Below are 20,388 nucleotides of genomic sequence, written 5' to 3'. Positions count from 1 at the left end.
CTCAAAAAATCTCAGTGAACAAGCTAGTTGTTGATATTCAAACCCGCTTTTTGGACTGGACAGTCGGGAATCGTAAAAGATGATAATGAAGACCCAGCACCACAAAGTTAAGTTAATGTGGGCAGTAAGATGTAGTTTGGGTTCTCGGTGAATGGTCTGATTGTAGAGGGGGGTAAATGGTTTTGGTTTTCACTCTTTTCTTCATGAATATATCCATCCATCTGATAAATATTTAATAATTTTCCAGACACTGTCAGGCACAGGGGCTATACCAGGGAGTATGCTGAGTCATGGCCCTCAAGGAACTGGTAAGCTAGTGGGAGACATCAACATTAACCAAGTAAACAGATTGTATTATTTGAAATTCTTTTATTTAGTGGACTACACTGAGGATGGAGTGACTGGGGGTGGTGAGAATGCCATTTTAGATGAGGTGGACAGGGCTAGTCTTGCCGAGGAGATAGACAGCCTGAGAGCTGAGGAGGGGAGAGACCCAGCCACGTGAAAGTCTGGGAAACCTGTTCAAGTCTGCGACAAAGCAAATGTGTAGTTCTGAGGTGAAGGTGAGCTAGAGGAGGGGTGATGGCAAAACAGGCACAGACCCCATGTGGCATTATGGGCCAGTGGAGACTTGGAATTTTAACAGTTATAAGAAGTGGTTAAGGGACTTCCAAAATCACTGAGGGCGGTGACTGCAGCCTTCAAATGAAAAGATGCTTGCTCCTTGGAAGAAATGCTATGAGAAACCTAGAGAGCATAATAAAAAGCAAAGACCTCGCTTTGCCAACAAGGTCCTTATAGTTAAAGCTATGGTTTTTCCAGTCATGTACAGATGTGAGAGTTGGACCATGAAGAAGGATGAGCACCAAAGATCTGATGCTTTCAAACTGTGCTGGCAAAGACTCTTGAGAGTCCCTTGGACTGCAAGGAGATCAAATCAGTCAGTCCTAAAGGAAATTAACCCTGAATATTCATTGGAAGGACTTTTGCTGAACCTGAAGCTCCAATACTTTGGCCACCTGATGCAAAGAGCCAACTTATTGGGAAAACTCCTATGCTGGCAAAGGTTGAGGGCAAAGGAGAAGGAGGCAGCAGAGGATAAGATGGTTAGATAGCCGACTCAATGGACTTGAATTTGAGCAAACTTCGGGAGATCGTGGAAGACAGAAGCACCTGGCGTGCTACAGTCCATAAGATCGCAAAGATTCAGACACAGCTTAGCCACTGAACAACAAGGGACTTCCCAGGTGGTCCAGTGACTGAGTCCAAGCTCCCCATGCAGGGAGCCTGGGTCAGGTCCCTGGTCAGGGAACTAAATCTGCAGGCCACAGCAAAGATCCCATGTGGCAACTAAGACCCAGAGCAGCCAAATAAATAAATAAATAAAACATAAATAGATATAAAAAGGAATGACTCCTGGGCTTGAGCATATGGAAGACAATGGGGCTCTAAGAGATAGAGAGGGTGGCTGGTAGGTGGTATTAAAGCCATAGGATTTGGTTCTGGTTGAAACATTGTCCTCTTTTGTCTATTTCCGCTCCCTCTGAAGGGAGAGGACGTAAATGGACGAAGTGAACAGGAGAACGGCAGTTCTCAAATTAAGGACACATCTGAAAGAGATGGGAATACCAGACCACCTAACCTGCCTCTTGAGAAATCGGTATGCAAGTCAGGAAGCAACAGTTAGAACTGGACATGGAACAACAGACTGGCTCCAAATAGGAAAAGGAGTACGTCAAGGCTGTATATTGTCACCCTGCTTATTTAACTTCTATGCAGAGTACATCATGAGAAACGCTGGACGGGAAGAAACACAAGCTGGAATCAAGATTGCCGGGAGAAATAGCAATAACCTCAGATATGCAGATGACACCACCCTTATGGCAGAAAGTGAAGAGGAGCTAAAAAGCCTCTTGATGAAAGTGAAAGAGGAGAGTGAAAAAGTTGGCTTAAAGCTCAACATTCAGAAAACGAAGATCATGGCATCTGGTCCCATCACTTCATGGGAAATAGATGGGGAAACAGTAGAAACAGTGTCAGACTTTATGTTTTTGGGGCCTCCAAAATCACTGCAGATGGTGACTGCAGCCATGAAATTAAAAGACGCTTGCTCCTTGGAAGAAAAGTTATGACCAACCTAAATAGTATATTCAAAAGCAGAGACATTACTTTGCCGACTAAGGTCCGTCTAGTCAAGGCTATGATTTTTCGAGTGGTCGTGTATGGATGTGAGAGTTGGACTGTGAAGAAGGCTGAGCGCCGAAGAATTGATGCGTTTGAACTGTGACGTTGGAGAAGACTCTTGAGGGTCCCTTGGACTGCAAGGAGATCCAACCAGTCCATTCTGAAGGAGATCAACCCTGGGATTTCTTTGGAAGGAATGATGCTAAAGCTGAAGCTCCAGTACTTTGCACACCTCATGCAAAGAGTTGACTCATTGGAAAAGACTCTGATGCTGGGAGAGATTGGGGGCAGGAGGAGAAAGGGACGACCGAGGATGAGATGGCTGGATGGCATCACGGACTCGATGGACGTGAGTCTGAGTGAACTCCGGGAGATGGTGATGGACAGGGAGGCCTGGCGTGCTGTGATTCATGGGGTCGCAAAGATTCGGACACGACTGAGCGACTGAACTGAACTGAATGTTGATACAATACTATTCCAAACCTTTCTGTGGACTTATAATTGTTCAATGAAGTCCTTTATCACAATTTTTTCCTCCCAACCAAGGTCCATGGATCATGAATTATATTTAGCTGTATTAGTTTGCTAGAGCTACCATAACAAAGTGCCACAGACCAAGTGGCTTAATCAACAGGGATTTGTTGTGCCAGAATTCTGGAAGCCAGAAGTGTATAGTCAGGGTGTGTCAGCAGGGTGGTTCCTTCTGAGGCTGTGAATGAGAACCTGCTCCATGCCTCTCAGCTTCTGATAGCTTGCTGGCCATTGTTGGTGTTCCTTGGCTTGTGTAGTATCTCTGCCTTCATCTTCACGACTTCCTCCCTTTGTGCATGTCCATCCCTGTTCAGACTTTTCCCTTTTTCGAAAGATACTAGTCATACTGGATGAGGCCCTCAGGAATGACCTCATTTTAACGTGGTTACCTCTGAAGAATCTCTATGGAAGATCACATTCTGAGGTCCTGGGGGTTATGACTTCAACTTTACCTTTTTTGGGAGGGGAGGCAGGAATTCCATCTGTAACAGTTGTCCTGTCACTTTTGTTGTTGTGTTCAAGTTGTGTCCGACTATTTGTGACCCCGTGGACTGCAGCAGGCCAAACTCCCCTGTCCTTCGCTATCTTCTGGAGTTTGCTCAAATTCATGTCCACCAGGTCGGTGATGTGATCTAACATCACTTGAGCCTCTTTTAACTAGAGCAGTTTGTCTTCTGTGATTTTGACACTTGCTTTGCGGAATGTCTCTCAATTCAGATTTGTCTGATATTTCTTCATGATTAGATTCAGATTATGCATTTTCTACAGGAATATCACAGAAGCAATGTGTCCTTCTCTGAGCGCCACATCCAGCAGGCACATGAAGGTTGTATTCTTCACTATGAGCTAGACCGCTTTCCCCTTTGTAATTAATAAGTAGTCTGTGGGAGATACTTGTTGAGACCATATAAATATCCTGTTCTTTATATTTAAAAAAATATTTATTTAGCCACACCAGATCATAGTTGCAGTGCGCGGGATCTTCAGTCTTTGTTGCGGTTTGCAGGCTGTTTAGTTGAGGCAAGCAAACTCTTAGTTGCAGCATGTGGGACCTAGTTCCCTGACCAGGAATTGAACTGGCACCCCCAGCGTTGGGAGTGTGGAGTCTTAGCCACTGGACCACCAGGGAAGTCCCTAAATAATCTGTTCTTCAGACTTTTACCCAACAACTTTTCACATCCATTGATGATTCTTCCCTGAATTTACTTCTACTGTGGTGATTGCGGAACTTTTAAAGGTGTGGTGAAATAGTCATTTTATTTTGCCACTGTAAAATTCATTTAGTTGAGATCACACTTAAATTGGAAGTAATCCCCATGTGATAGACTCTTTTGAGGCCGTAGATCAAATCATGTGACATAACTTGAGTTTTAACATTGGCGATTCATTGTGTAATATAAGACTAACAAAGAATTGTAACTTTAAACACATGAATGATTTCTGGGTTGGTGAACACAGGGCTGGGCTGGGCAAGTAACAGGAAAGGGCATAGAAGCACCATACCCCACCTCACCTCCTGTGTTCTATACATCTCTTCTTCTTGGTTGTTCCTGAGTTATATCCTTACACTTTTGTGATATACCAGTAACCTGTTCTAATTGTGGAGCGGTAAACGCGTATAATAAAGTTTTTTGTCCACAAGAAACAAGTCCTAAGCCTACAAAAGCTATGATGAACTTAGTTATCAGCGTTTCTTCTCTGATCTTCAATCCCACTGAAGAAACCTGGGCAGTTCCTTCAGAAAAGATGAAAGAAGCAGTCAGAAGCAGTCATTGGGTCACCACCCTTCCTGTACAGTATTTTCAAACTTCCCAGTCTTTAAAAAAAAGAATGTTTTTCATACCATGGATTTTTCCCCTAGAAGTAGATATTTTACCTTGAGGAATGAAAAGGCTTGAAGTACAGGTTGTACCATTATTCAGATTTCTAGAGAGATTATTTGAAATCCAGTTGAGTCACAAGAGAAGCCTGTTCTGATACATCTTCACAGAAATGTTCTTGAATGTGTGATAATATATGGATAATGATTTATGGAGTCAGCTGTGCTTATTAAGTCAACAGAAATATCTGAATAAACACATAGCAACTTTTGTTTGAAGAAAAAAATTGAGGTTAAAATTTACAAAAGAGGGCTTACCTGATGGTACAGTGGATAAGAATCTGCCTGCCAATGCAGGGGACACAGGTTTGACCCCTGGTCTGGGAAGATTCTGCCTAAGGAGGAGCAGTTAAGCCCAGGAAGCACAACTGCTGAGCCTGTGTGCTGTAACTACTGAAGCCCGCATGCCTAGAGCCTGTGCTCCGCGACAAGAGAAGTCACTGCAATGAGATGCCCATGCACCGCAACAAAGAGTAGCTCCCGCGGGCTACAGGTAGGGAACCCCCACGTGCAGCAACAAAGACCCAGTGCAACCAAAATAAATAAATAAAATTATAACTTGAAAAAAAATTCACAAAGGATTTTCCTCCCCACCCTCAAAGAGTCAGTGCGTCTGCATGGTAATTTTAAGAATAAAAATTAATGAGAAGAGACCCTTTCCTGTCGCGGGTGGTGCGGAGTCGGCTCGTGGGTCTCTCAGAGCCGAAAATTGAGAGCTTCTTCGCGCCGGGGAGACTGCACCCGGCGGCTCGGCAGTCTCCATGCCACAAAATGAATATATTGAGTTACACCGTAAGCTCTATGGATATCGTTTGGATTACCATGAGAAAAAGAGAAAGAAGGAAGGTCGAGAGGCTCTTGACCGTTCAAAGAAGGCAAAAAAGATGATTGGTCTGAAAGCTAAGCTCTGCCATAAACAGCGCCATGCTGAGAAAATACAAATGAAAAAGACTCTTAAGATGCATGAAAAGAGAGACACCAAACAGAAGAATGATGAAAAGACTCCACAGGGAGCAGTACCTGCATATCTTCTGGACCGAGAGGGACAGTCTCGAGCTAAAGTACTTTGCAATATGATTAAACAGAAACGAAAAGAGAAAGCGGGAAAATGGGAGGTCCCTCTGCCTAAACTTCGTGCCCAGGGAGAAACAGAAGTATTACAAGTTATTCGAACAGAAAAGAGAAAGAAGAAAGCCTGGAAGAGGATGGTTACTAAAGTCTGCTTTGTTGGAGATGGCTTTACTCGAAAACCACCTAAATATGAAACATTCATTAGGCCAATGGGATTACGTTTCAAGAAGGCTCATGTAACACATCCTGAACTGAAAGCCACCTTTTGCTTGCCAATACTTGGTGTAAAGAAGAATCCCTCATCCCCACTATATACAACTTTGGATGTTATTACCAAAGTTATTCATTGAGGTGAATGTGAGCAAGTTGGGCCTTGTAACACAAGGAGGCAAAGTCATCTGGGGAAAATATGCCCAGGTTACCAATAATCCTGAAAATGATGGATGCATAAATGCAGTTTTACTGGTTTGACAGCAGTTACATACAAATAACTCCTTATAATTACTGAAGACTACATACCAGTTGGGAAACCATTACTCTGAAATTTCTGAATACTACCAATCAACCTTATATGTTGTCTTCAGTCAAAGAAAACTATTTTTTCTACTGTTTTAAAAATGAAAAAAGCCAACATTAAAATGATCTAGTTTTTTTTAAAAAATTAATGACCTAGTTAATTATAGTTTAACTTATACATGGTACTTGAGAGTAGAAGAATTACTTTAAAAAAGATTCTCAAGTTTCAGCATTTTGCTAGATTGGATGGGATTGTCCCCATTATCAACAATAGCAACCACTATATTTTTCCTTCTCTTGACTGTTTTGGGGGTTTGGTTCTGTTTTTTGTTTCTCTCTCAGGCCAGAGATGATTAGGGGACTATCTCTGGTAACCAGATAGCTCTCTCAAAGGTCGCAGCTATGAAGGATGTCTGTGTTTGGAGGAACCCCTGAGTAAGTTGCTTCTCCACTACACTGGCCAAACTCATTCTTGGCACACGATACTGACATGACCGTGGAACATGGGTCAACAGCCATCCCCTATGACCTCCTTGCAAACACTTGTGCAAGATTCTAGGTTACATTAAATTTTGGGAATAGAGCCGTGTCATCTGATTTTCAGAAGGATCTTGAAATTATTTAATGACTGTTTTCTTGGTTCAGATTTCCACTTGCTTGTCCAATCCAGAAACAGTTGAAGACCAACACTTACAGGATGCCTGTGAAAGTGAAAGTGAAGTCGCTCAGTCCTGTCCGACTCTTTGCGACCCCATGGATTGTAGCCTCCCAGGCTCCTCCATCCATGGGATTTTCCAGGCAAGAATACTAGAGTGGGTTGCCATTTCCTTCTCCAGGAGATCTTCCTGACCCAGGAATTGAACCCGGGTCTCCTGCACTGTAGGCAGACGCTTTACCATCTGAGCCACCAGGGAAGTCCTTTAGTCAGGATGCCTTTAGTTAGCCTTGAATCCCCGCTTATCTAACATTTTGAAAAAAATGAAAATCATTCAAAAATAAAAAGCTTATTTTAAACATGTGAAGACACCCTTTATGTACAACTATGAAAGTGTCAAAATATATTAAGTGGAAAAAAAATCAAGAACAGCATGTATACTATAGTATAGATGGGAAATAAAGATATACTCATCTTTGTCTTTGTTTGAATAATGAAAAGATAAAAATTTTATGAAAACAGGTTCACCTCGGCAGAGATTGGCAAACACCAGCCATGGGCCAAGCCAACCCATTGCATGTTTTTGTAAATAAAGTTGGAAGGAAATAAAGTGCACTTATTCATTATGTATTGGCTATGAGCGTTTTCATACTAGGATGGCAGAGGTCAATAGTGACAGAAGTCATATTACTATCTGCCTTTTACTGACCCTTTTAGGGGCTTGAGGAGGGAAACGGTTGCATAGGAATTAGAGTGGGAATAATACACTCTCTGAATTCCCAGGTGGCTCAGTGGTAGAGAATCCTCCTGCCAATGCAGGAGACACAGTTTCTATCTATCCCTGGGTCGAGAAGATCCCTTGGAGAAGGAAGTGGCAACTTGCTCCAGTATGCTTACCTAGGAAATCTCATGGACAGAGGAGCCTGGCTGGCTACAGTCCGTGGGGTGACAAAAGAGTCAGACTCAACTTGGCGACTAAACAACGACAAACGCACTTTCCACACAGATCTATCAAAAAATCTTTTTAAATTTAAAACACCTTCCCCTGGAACTAGCTTTTCAGATGTTGCTGGTCTCACGTCTGTTAATCTCCATCTCGTGGTTGGCTTATCTTCAAAAGTCCATGTCTACTATTTGGTTACAGGAGCAATGATGCTGCCCAAACCTGGGATCTATTTCTTCCCCTGGGAGGTCAGTGCTGGCCAGGTTCCTGATGGGGACACACTGAGGACATTTGGCAGGTGAGAATGTTTTTCTTCATGTGGTGTGGGGGGGAGTGTTTAAAAAAAAAATTGAGTCTTTTAATATATTTTTACAATTATTTTTAAATTATATGTTTTAAATTATTTTAAAATGATTTATTTTATAAATTTATTATATTTTCAAAATTGTTTTAAAAAGCAAAATTCTTATAATTTTATCTAATTATTTTAAAAATACTAAAAAAATCAATGTATATTCATTGTAAGAAATGTTGATAAATCTGTAAACGTGTAAAGAAAGCCAGCAAAAATCACCAACCATTAACCTTTTGTTGATTATATGCTTTTTCATGTGTGTATGTATATGTATACGTGGGTGTGTATACACACAATATGTGTATAAACATATATACTGTGTTAGTCACATATTTCAGTGCAGTGTTAGTGACTCACTCGTGTCTGACTCTTAGCAACCCCATGGACTGTAGCCCACCAGGCTCCTATGTCCATGGAATTCTCTAGGCAAGAATACTAGTCTAGGTAGCTATTCCCTTCCCCGAGGCATCTTCCCAACCCACTGATCAAACCCTGGTCTCCTGTATTGCAGGCGGATTCTTTACCTTCTGAGCCACCAGGGAAGCCCTAGTCACATATTGCTGGGTAACAAATCGCCCCCAAATTTAGTGGCTTCAAATGACCACAAAAGTTTATTTTTTTTCATATGTACCATGGGTCAGGAATTAGGAAATGGCTTTGCTGGGTGGTTCTGGCTCAGACTGGCTTTGAAGATTGTAGTTGAGATGTTGGCCAGGGCTGCCAGCATCTGAAGGTTGGTGTGTGGCTAAAGGATCTGATTCTACAGGGACTTACTCACATGTTGGGCAGTTTTGCGCTGCCTCTCGTCACACAGGGTCACTTTCTCAAAAATATGGATTTCAGTATATGGCTGCTTGAAGGTCTTCATAATCTGGCAGCTGACTTTCTCCAGAAGGAGTGACTCAACAGAGCCAGCAAAGATAAAGCCACAGTGTCAATGACCTCATCTCAGAAATTACTCCAAGTCATCTCTGCAATGTTTTCTTGGTTACACAAGTCAGCCCGAGTTAGGGTGATAGGAGGCTGCACAGGGATGTACATGCCAGGAGATAAGAATCACTGGAGGGATTTCCCTGGTGGTACAGTGGCTAAGAATCCACTTTTCAATGCAGGGACACAGGTTTGATCCCTGGGAGGGGAACTAAGATCTCACATGTTGCAGGGCAACTAAGCCTGAGAACCACAAGGAAGAGCCCACGTGCCAAAACAAAGACCCAGTGCAACCAAAAAAAAAAAAAAATAGAGTCATTGGGGCCTGTCTTGGAGACATATCAGTTCAGTTCAGTTCAGTCACTCAGTCGTGTCTGACTCCTTGCAACCAACCCCATGGACTGCAGCACGCCAGGCCTCCCTGTCCATCACCAACTCCCAGAGTTTACTCAGACTCAATGTCCATTGAGTCGTTGATGCCATCCAGCCATCTCATCCTCTGTCATCCCCTTCTCCTCCCACCTTCAATCTTTCCCAGCATCAGGGTCTATTCCAGTGAGTCAGTTCTTCCCATCAGGTGGCCAAAGTATTGGAGTTTCAGCTTCAACATCAGTCCTTCCAATGCATATTCAGGACTGATTTCCTTTAGGATGGACTGGTTGGATCTCCTTGCAGTCAAGGGGCTCTCAAGAGTCTTTTCCAACAGCACAGAATCAGAGCAGGTGTGTGGAAATGGGAGTCTACCCTCCCCCATGCCTCCACCTCCAAGAGCTTGACTGCATGAAGTACTTTGGGGACTGGGTGGCCCCAAAGAAGAGTGATGTTAGGAGCATGGATATCAAACTTATTAATGGGACTTTTCTGGTGGGCCCAGTGGTTATTCTTATGGAGGTTTAAAAAAACCTTGATCCCTACCCCGCAGCACACACACACATGAATTATTCTATCAGTGTACAAGATATTATCATCAGTGTACAAGATAAAACTATAAAATTGTTTAGAAGAAAATAGAAGATCTTCACATACACCTTGAGGCAGGCAGAGATTTCTTGGATTCAGAAAACAAAAGCCATAAAAGAGAAATAATGAATAAATTTGGACTTCAACAAAATTAAAAGCTTCTCATCAAAAGATACCATCAAGAAGATTAAAAGGCAAGCCACAAACTGGGAGATGTTTGGGAGTGATGTGTGTATGTATATTGTATATATTCAACAAATGATTTGTATTTAGAATATATGAAGAACTCATACAATCCAATAATAAGAACATAAAGTACTTAATTTTTATTTATATATTTTTTATTTTGTTGGCCATACCATGTGGCTTGTGGGATCTTTTTTCCCTGACAAGGGATTGAACCCAGGCCCTCAGCAGTGTAAGTGCAGAGTCCTAACAGATGGACCACCAAGTCCTAATAAAGAACTTAATTTTTAAATAGGTAAAAGATTTCAACAAACACTGTCAGAGAAGATATCCAGATCACAGATAAACACATGAAAATTTGTTCAACATCATGCGTCATTAAGGAAATGCAAATTAAAACCACAATGATATGGTATCTCATGCTCACTAGAGTGGCTAAAAGACGGACCATATCAAGTGCTGACAAGGATTTGGAGTAACTAGAACCCTCATACATTGCTGGGGGGAAAGTAAAGTGACACCACCACTTTGAAAAATAATTTGGCAGTTTCCTTTAAACAGACAGATTGACCATGTGACCCAGAAATCCCACTTGGGTATTTCCCCACGAGAAATGAAAACATGTTCAGCACAAGTTCATAAGCAAACTAAATCAGCTGGTCAATGGATAATAATAATGTATTAGTCCATTCAACAGAGTGCTAACAAGCAATACAAAAAGGAGCAAGCTACTGATTTATGAAACACATAAATGGGTCTCAGAACCATTATGCTGAATCAAAGAAGCTAGACACAGAAGGATACATGCTTATAGGGTTCCATTCACAGGAGATGCTTAAGCAGGAAAACTCATCTATGAAGACCAAGAGCAGATCAGTGATTGCCTGATGTGGGAGATGGGAAGACTGAGTTCAAAGGGGCACAAGGGGATTTTGGGGGGTGATGGAAATGTGCCAAAGCTTGACTGGGGTTCCCACTTGCACAGTGGATACTTTTATCAACAGTCAATGAACAAGTCCCTTAATTTTTTTTTTTTTTATAATTTTTACATATTTGGCTGCACTGAGTCTTAGCTGCGGCTCTCGGGATCTTTAGTCATAGCATGCAAACTCTTGGTTGAGGCATGTAGGATCTAATTCCCTGACCAGGGATCGAACCTGGGCCCCTGCATTGGGAACTCAGAGTCTTAGCCACCAGACCACCAGGGAAGTCTCAAACAGATGTCTTTTAATGCATGTAATTTATACTTCAATTATGTAGACCAATGTTTTCTGTTGCTACCACTTTAATTTCTCTGATCTGAGCGGGGCTGAACATTTTCCCATGGACATCCTGGCCTGCCAAAACCTTTTGAACCTTGGGGTGATTCTGTCAATGGATGGGAATGATCCCATGTACCCTGACCTCCAGGTTGTGCAGCTACGACATGACCCGGTCCCAAGTAACCCTGATGGCTCAACTCAGATCTGACCAGCACCCAATCCTCGTCTGTACCAAGTTGGTGGAGCCATTCCAAGCCCAGCTGGGCTCCCTCTACACTGTCCTTGGGGAACTGGAACACCAGAAGGGTAAGCCTTGACCTCACACAGTCTTTTGGGTGCTTGGGCCTGGCTTCTAACCCCGCGTGGGTCTGTCATTGAAGTTAACATTCCTTCCAGATTGGTAGGGACTCAAGGGAAAGAGATGTGATCGCCTTCCCAGTGGACCTGCCATAGGGAAGCGAAAAAGCGGGGAGAGAAATCCTTCATTTCTGAAGGTCTAGAATGCGCCAGGCTTGTGGTTTGCTTAAAAGTTTTTTAATCTGCTGACGAGCCCTTTATCTGAGTTATCTTATGGCTATTTCTTAGATGAGAAAACCAAGACCCAGAGAGGTTGGAGTAAGAGGCCAAGAAGTAAGAGGGGCTAGAGTAAGAGGCCAGGAAGTCAGGGTGAGAGAAATAGAAAAGACGCAACCTGGGAGAATCTCTGTGGCATCGGGAGTAGTAGGTTGCAAAACTTTAAAACCTGGATACACAGATTCTTCGCCTCCCTCTTTGGCCGTCCGTGTGCCATTTTTGTTCTATGGTTTGTGTAACATCTTGTATCTGGTTATTCTAGTTTAACATTATTTCATAAATATTCTTCTGTGTCTTGAAATTTTTTCTAAAGTATTTAATGGCTATATAATATTTTATAGATTCAGTTCAGTCGCTCAGTCGTGTCCGACCCTTTGCAACCCCATGAATCTCAGCACGCCAGGCCTCCCTGTTCATCACCAACTCTTGGAGTTTACTCCTCAAACTCATGTCCACCGAGTCGGTGATGCCATCCAGCCATCTCGTTCTCTGTCGTCCCCTTCTCTTCCTACCCCCAATCCCTTTCAGCATCAGATTAGATGTATATACTAATTCACACAGGGCTTCCCAGGTGGCTTAGTGGTAATGAATCTGCCAGCCAACGCAGGAGGCACAGGAGACTTGGGTTCAACCCCTGGATCAGGAAGATTCCCTGCAGGAGGAAAGGGCAACCTGTTCCAGTATTCTTGCCATGGAAATCCCATGGACAGAGGAGCCTGGTGGGCCATAGTCCATGGGGTTGCAAAGAGTCAGACACAACTGAGCACGCACACACACATGCACGCACGCATGCACTAATTCACACAAGCATTAGACATTTGCGTTGTTTCCATTTCTTGCTCTTATAAGCACGCTGTACATTAATTCATTAAAAAACTATGGTATATTCAGTTGGAGAATATTATACAACCATCAAAAATGATGTTATAAATTTGTATCTATTGACATGAAAAGATGTTCATAGTATTTTTACTAAAGAAAAAGCAGTTTATAAAACAAGATGTATCATTTGATCTCACTTTTGTTAAATGGACATTTTTGTACATACGAAAGTTTGAAATATTATTTACCAAAATGTTGAGAGTAATTATGTCTGGGTGGTAGAACTGTAGGATTCCCTATCCTTTTATTAGCATTTTACAATGAAAATATATTGCTTTATAGCCTGGGGTGGGGAGCGGAATCCAGTTTTAAAAAATCTATCTCGACGTATATTAAAAACACTACAGTTAATAGCCTCGTGTTCTAATCTTTGTTCATTTTCTGATTATTTCTTCAGGGTAGTTTCCTCAAAGAGGAATTGCTCCATTAAAGGATATGTCTCTTGATTTACACTACCAACTTACTTTCTAAAAGTTTCAGTGGTTTTTAACTCTGGATGAAATGCACTAGAAGAAGGCAATTAAAGGGAGCTTACTTTAATTATGTTTGGTTTAATAAAAGTTAATCTTTATTCAGGCTTAAGCCTTTGAGCTGAGTCCTTGCCCTCTTAATTGATTTGAAAGAAGTATCAGGAGGAGGGGTGGAATTGAGGACAAAGGACCTGGAATAAATGATTTCCACTTTGACCTCAGCCCACATCACCTGGGTCTCCCTCCTGTACTCCTGGCCCTGGCAGGGAGTCCTGGGGGCTCTTAGGAGTTGGAACTCAAAGGTCTGTTCGAAGATACAGAGATAGAGGTTGAAACAAAGGTGGGACCAGGGCCTGGAGTGGACATTTAGAATTATTTGTGGAAAGAAAAATGGAAAAAACTGGAAAGTCCAAATTCAACCCCAATAACTTTTAAAAATTTAACGTTTTCAAATCAAACATACACAAAAGTAGAATGAGCCTCCACGTACCTGTCACCCAGATTCAGCTGCTGCTGCTGCTACTAAGTTGCTTCAGTCGTGTCCGACTCTGTGCGACCCCATAGACGGCAGCCCACCAGGCTCCCCCGTCCCTGGGATTCTCCAGGCAAGAACACTGGAGTGGGGTGCCATTTCCTTCTCCAATGCATGAAAGTGAGAAGTGAAAGTGAAGTCGCTCAGTCGTGTCAGACTCTTAGCAACCGCATGGACTGCAGCCTACCAGGCTCCTCCATCCATGGGATTTTCCAGGCAAGAGTACTGGAGTGGGGTGCCATTGCCTTCTCCGCCAGATTCAGCAGAGATCCGCATTCCTCTGGTCTATGTCTTCATCACCCACGTCCACTTACTGATTTTTTTTTTCTCCCTGCATTGTGATGCACGTAGGATCTTAGCTCCCCAACCAGAGATTAAGCCCTCACCCCCTGTATTGGGAGTGTGACCGCTGGACCACCAGGGAAATCTCTTACCTACTTATGTTGCTGGTGTATTTTAGAGCAAATCTGACATTGTTTCATTTATCCATAAATACTTGAGTGTGTATCTCTAACAAAATCACGAACACGCCCAACAAAATTAATAGCTAGCCCTTAATATACTCTAGGACATAGCTTGTCCCTGTTCATTCCCGTCCTTGGCCCCAGAATGGCTTTTTAGAAAAAGTTAAGTTGAAAAGCAGGAGCTGAACAAAATCCACGCATTGCCTCTGGGTTACATATCCCAAGTCTTTTATAACAGTTCTGTCTTACTTACTTTTTTATTTTTCTAAATGCCATTTATGGAGACCATGGGTCTGGAATTAGTCGTTGGCTTCCTCCTCCTTGCATTAAACCTGCTCCTTCCTTTGATTTTATCCTGCCTTTTATTTCAGGGAAAGTTCTTTAGTGAAGAATCATAGTGAATAAGCACAGGAGAAACCATTAAATTCTAGCCCTGAGGAAAGAATAAACCCAGGTGACAGTTGTTATCACTGGAGGCTCAAATCTTTAAGTGGAAGTTTGTGGGGAATGAAGCACAGAAGTCAGGCCTGCCCTGTTGATCCAACATTACAAATAGCTGACCCATCAATTGTGGGCTTCTGGTATAACGCACCAGGAGAACAAAGACAGTGCCGCCCTGATGTATTCATTTTTTGTTTTTTTGTTTTTTACTTTCTAAAAATTTTTTTGTCCATGCCGTGTGGCATGTGAGACCTTAGTTCCCCAACCAGGGGTTAAACCCCAACCCCCTGCATTGACAGTGAGGAATCTTAACCACTGGACTGCCAGGGAACTCCCTTGTTGGGCTGTATGCTTGACAAAAACAAACAAACCCAGGAAGCTAAATAGTCAAGCCAGCAGCTTGACTAATAATCAATATTATTATTATAATCAATAATCCAGCAGCATTTTTCCTAGGCTCCAACTAGTTTCCCATTTCTCATTATTTTTCATCACAATCTGTATTTTTTTTTCTTTCCTAAAAAAATTTTCCCTCCGTTTCTAATTTCTGAGACATACAGACTCATCATTCGAGACTGACAGAGGAAAGAAAGACAATGGTGAGGACAGAGGGCAGAGTGTGGGCTGAGTTTTGCAGTGGCCGCTGACCTCCGGCCTGGGCTGGCATGTCTGGCCCCCGGCCAGGTCCAAAGTTCCCTGGAGACACAAAGGTCAATCAGACACAGGCCCTGCCCCATGGCAAGGTCTGCAGTTCTGAGGAGAGATAAGAGGCTGCCTCAGGTCATCTTTCTGAAATGTTTGCAGGCAAAAGAGAGAAAGTGCCAGTATCTGCCCCTCCAGCAGGCCTGGACATCCTGCAGGGCTCAGGGCTTCTGGCCCAGTGATTAAGGGGTGAGGACGCAGCCTCACCTCTGCTCTGTTGCTCCGGGCTCTCATCGTAAGTCCCACCACTTCTGGTTTCCGTTCACCTGACTGCTGCTTCCTGCCCCTCGTCAGCCTTCCTTGTGTCCTCTCAAACCTTCATAATGTTATAATCCAAATGACGTTTCCTTGCTCAGTTACCCAGTTCTGACATTCTGAGTTCTTCCGCAATAAAGAATTACCAAATTAAAGAGAGGAATGCTTTCCATGTTTGTACTTTGCTGAAAATTCTTTTTCCCAGGGTCTATAAAGCATTCGTTTGTTTTTATATTTTACTATTTTTGTTTTGTTTTTATTAATTACTACTTTTTATATTGTCACTATTTTATTTCTAGCCCCTTTCCTATGCTCTCGCCTTCTCTGGGATTTGCTTGAAACCTAGCTTTTGTCCCAGTCAGCAGTTCCCCTCCTGCCCTCCCACGTGGAGCCTCCCAGGTCACCCATGTCCCAGAGGTGGGGCCGGAATCTAGCCAGCTCTTCAAGTTTGTCGCCCACACCTCCCCCCTCCACCTCTGCAGTGACCAGTTCTGCCTCCAAGCACCTCTACCCCATGCTTCCTCCACACCCAAAACCACCCACCTCTGCCATCCGAAACTGGGTTCCACCCTCGGTATCTTTCTGCCCTCTGCCTCGTCACCACTGGGACCTGAAGACTTTGGACTCCATTTTCTCCGACCTCGTCTCCCTTCCAGCTGGACCTTGCTATCATTTTAATCGCTTTCCTAGCAAAAGTTCCAACCCCTCACCTTCCTTTGGTCCTTCCTGATTAAGCCCCAGTCTCCACCCTCTCAGTTCAGTTCAGTTCAGTTGCTCAGTCATGTCCGACCCTTTGCCACCCCATGGACCACAGCATGCCAGGACTCCTTGTCCATCACCAGTGCCTCAGGTCCATTGAGTCGGTGATGCCATCCAACCATCTCATCCTGTGTTGTCCCCTTCTCCTCCCACCTTCAATCTTTCCCAGCATCAGGGTCTTTTCCAATGAGTCAGTTCTTCACATCAGGTTGCCAAAGTTTGGAGTTTCAGCTTCAGCATCAGTCCTTCCAATGAATATTCAGGACTGATTTTCTTTAGGATGGACTGGTTGGATCTCCTTGCAGTCCAGGGGACTCTCAAGAGTCTTCTCCAACACCACACTTCAAAAGCGTCAATTTTTCGGCGCTCAGCTTTCTTTATAGTCCAACTCTCACATCCATACATGACTACTGGAAAAACCATAGCTTTGACTAGACAGACCTTTGTTGGCAAAGTAATGTCTCTCCTTTTTAATATGCTGTGTAGGTTGGTCATAACTATTCTTCCAAGGAGCAAGAGTCTTAATTTCATGGCTGCAGTCACCATCTGCAGTGATTTTGGAGCCCCCCAAAATAAAGTCTGTCACTGTTTCCACTGTTTCCCCATCTATTTGCCATGAAGTGATGGGACCAGATGCCATGATCTTAGTTTTCTCAATGTTGAGTTTTAAGCCAACTTTTTCACTCTCCTCTTTGACTTTCATCAAGAGGCTCTTTAGTTATTGTTTGCTTTCTGCCATAAGGGTGGTGTCATCTGCATATCTGAGATTATTGATACTGATATCCCAGCAATCTTGATTCCAACTTGTGCTTCATCCACCCCAGCGTTCCTCATGATGTACTCTGCATACAAGTTAAATAAGCAGGGTGACAATATACAGCCTTGACGTACTCCTTTTCCTGTTTGAAACCAGTCTGTTGTTCCATGTCCAATTCTAACTGTTGCTTCCCGACCTGCACACAGATTTCTCAGGAGGCAGGTCAGGTGGTCTGGTATTCCCATCTCTTTCAGAATTTTCCACATTTTGTTGTGATCCACACAGTCAAAGGCTTTGGCATAGTCAATAAAACAGTAGATGTTTTTCTGGAGCTCTCTTGCCTTTTCGATGATCCAGCGAATGTTGGCAATTTGGCCACTGTCTAAGGTCCCACCTAACTGTTGATGTAGAAAGTTCACAAAGCTCCAGGGGTTCCCCTGGTTTCAAGGTCTGTTATCTCCTCTGGGCCCTTATCTCTCCCGGAACCTGCCTAGAATTCCTTCCACGTGTCCTGATCAGTCCCCTTCCCGCCCCCGCCCCAACCCCCAATCGGCCACAGCTACTTTAGGCATTCATCTGTGACGTAGGAACCCCTACATCATCACCTCCCCTGTCCTTTCCAGTACCTCTCCTCACCTCCTACATCCCACGTTAAACTGAGGCCACAGCAGCAGTCTTCCCTATAATTATATACATTAGCGCCCTCGAGGTTGAGATGGTTAGATGGCATCACCAACATAAGCAAATTTTGGAAGACAGTGGAGGACAGAGGAGCCTGGTGTGCTGCAGTCCACGGGGTCGCCAAGAACCTTGGTGCCTGAAGGACAACAACCACCACACCCATCAGTAGCTGCTTACCTCCAGTCTGGGAGAGAGGAGGCTCCTTCCTGCCTGGGGCGCAGCGCCCCTGTGCTGTGATGAACACCTGCCCTCCTGCTGGGGCTTTGCTTGCTCAGCTGAACCCTTAACCTGTTACCACTGGTTCTTCCCTCCAGCATATAAAGCACTTAAGTCTCTTCTGTATTAAAATAATAGCGACAACAATAAGCGGTCAAGTTTGGCTCTATATCTACCTAGCTATGACCCTCCTGCCTCCACAGTCAAACTTCCTAAAAGAAGGTCTGTTTTTTCCATATTATCCCTTCCTTATCTCAGACTCACACCTCAACCTACTGGCTTCTGGTTGCTCTTTTATCAGCCCCTTTTCCTTTGCTGCAGATTCTTTTTATCTTTACAAGAAGAGATTACCCTAAATGACCCTTTCTTTGGGTTCATCAACTCCTTTCTCTCGCCCCTGCTCTTCAGATGCTCTCCTTTTATTCCATTTTATAGACCTTTCAAAGATGAGTAGCCCCATGCCTACCTGATCGAGGCTTAGCAGCCTCTGCAATCCAAGTGCTGGGGCAACAGAAGCTGGTGACACACAGGCAACCTCTTGTTTCAAATGAGTTCATCTTTAACACAGTCCAAATGTGTTAAAGTTTGAAATTTAGACAGTCGAAGCCTCTGAATTCTGGCCTTGGGCTATGTTAAATCAATAAAATGGCCTAGACTAGAAGGAAGGTTAGGTGTAGACTCTAACCACAGAATGCTTCTATCTCAAAACGGCATCAAAGAAGACAGGATAATGTTCTAGAACATTTACTGTATTCATTGACGTGCTCAGAGAGCAAAGAGAACGTAGTGGAAACAAAAGCAAACTGTTAGGAAGACAAACTCCAGATGTCCTTCCTGCTTGGTGTCACCTGGACATTGACAAAGCTTTCCATTGGGAAACCACAGCATCTGCTAGAAGCACCTGCAGCTGCTTGTCCAGGGTGGGGCGATCTGCCCCTAGAAGGCTGGACTCTCCCCTTGGATTGATTAAATATGGGGTTCTCAGGACTTCCCTGGAAGTCCAGTGGTTAAGACTCCGTGCTCCCAGTGCGGGGGGGAGCAGGTTTGATCCCTGATCAGGGAACTAAGATCCAACATGCTGTGCAACATGACTGGGGGTGGGGAGGGGAACAACAACTTAAGGAGCTTTATTAATATCATTAAAAGTCTTCTGTGTTTGTTGGGAACTGTATTCATTAAAAAAAACAAAAAATACGGAGCTACTTCTATGGTGGTCCAGTGGCTAAGACTTCACGCTCCCAAAGCAGAGAGCCTGGGTTCGATCCCTAGTCAGGGAACTAGATCCCACATGCTGCAGCTAGGAGTTTACACGCTGCAAAGAAGATAGAAGACCCCATGTGCCGAAACTAAGACCCGGTGCAGCCAAATAAATAGATGAATTTGTTTTCCAGTGTGGGGTTCTCTTTGCCTCGATTCCCGTGATGCCAAGGGGCCCTCTGGTACAAATGGAGAACTAGGATGTGATAGACACCCTTCCTCAATCTGGGCCTTTGAGCCCTGCAAAGAAGCTGGCGGGAGTTAGCGTGACAAAAGAGGCGGGCAGCGGCCACATCTTTCTGGGCCCTCTCCCAGGAGAAGTGGACTTTTCAGGCCACCCTCCTAAGTTCCATGTCTGTAGTTTGTGGCGGGCCCAACAGTTCTGAGGCCCAAGTAGACAAATTGCCAGCATCCATCCTTCTCACCTGTGCCCTGTCAGACTCTCTGTCAAAACTCAGGACCGAGGATAAATTGAGGAGAAACAGAATGCCTCCTTAGAAACAGAATGCAAGGGTGTGTTGCTAACCCTGCCTGAGTCTTGGTGTCTGTGTGTTTCAGATGGAAGCTGCGTGGTGAAGGCCCGGGTGCTGACGTGTGTGGAAGGAATGAACCTCCCCTTGTTAGAACAAGCCATCCGGGAGCAGAGGCTGTATCAGCAAGAGAGGGACAGCGGCCAGTAGAGAGCAAACCAGGAGCTCCTGGGAACGCCACCTTCCCGCCCGGCCAGATGCTGGAGCTGCTGCAGAGAAGATGCAGGAGCATCCCCCGAGTGACAGCCTTTGTCTGGAGAGACGAGGGGAGGGCAGCCTAGAGCTCTGAGGCCGGGCGCCGGGGAGCTGGGGCGCTGGGCCTCGTGTGGGTCCTGGAGAGTTCCAGAATGTCCCTGTGAATAAAGCCTGGTGGTGTGAGTGAGCTTTGTGTGCACGT

At 44.1% G+C, this 20,388-nt stretch overlaps 2 protein-coding genes across 6 annotated transcripts in view; both read left to right on the top strand.

Moving 5' to 3' along the window:
* TEN1 (TEN1 subunit of CST complex) overlaps nucleotides 1-20,388 on the top strand; it is a 22,479-nt gene extending 2,091 nt beyond the window's left edge. For all 5 annotated transcript variants that reach the window (XM_052657303.1, XM_052657304.1, XM_052657305.1 and 2 more), the window contains exons 2-4: nucleotides 7,981-8,077; nucleotides 11,621-11,778; nucleotides 20,020-20,388. In XM_052657303.1, the coding sequence (XP_052513263.1) occupies nucleotides 7,986-8,077; nucleotides 11,621-11,778; nucleotides 20,020-20,141 (372 nt within the window). In that variant the 5' untranslated portion in view covers nucleotides 7,981-7,985 and the 3' untranslated portion in view covers nucleotides 20,142-20,388. The remainder of the gene's footprint in view (nucleotides 1-7,980; nucleotides 8,078-11,620; nucleotides 11,779-20,019) is intronic.
* LOC128065471 (ribosome biogenesis protein NSA2 homolog) lies at nucleotides 5,356-6,116 on the top strand. The gene is made up of 2 exons (XM_052658645.1): nucleotides 5,356-5,876; nucleotides 6,068-6,116. Exons 1-2 carry the CDS (start codon nucleotides 5,356-5,358, stop codon nucleotides 6,114-6,116), a joined length of 570 nt encoding a protein of 189 aa, XP_052514605.1.

The sequence above is a fragment of the Budorcas taxicolor genome, chromosome 19, assembly GCF_023091745.1.
Source record: "Budorcas taxicolor isolate Tak-1 chromosome 19, Takin1.1, whole genome shotgun sequence".
Taxonomy (NCBI): Eukaryota; Metazoa; Chordata; class Mammalia; order Artiodactyla; family Bovidae; genus Budorcas; species Budorcas taxicolor.
The sequence above is the reverse complement of the archived record's forward strand: the minus strand, read 5'-3'. Positions and strand labels throughout refer to the sequence as shown.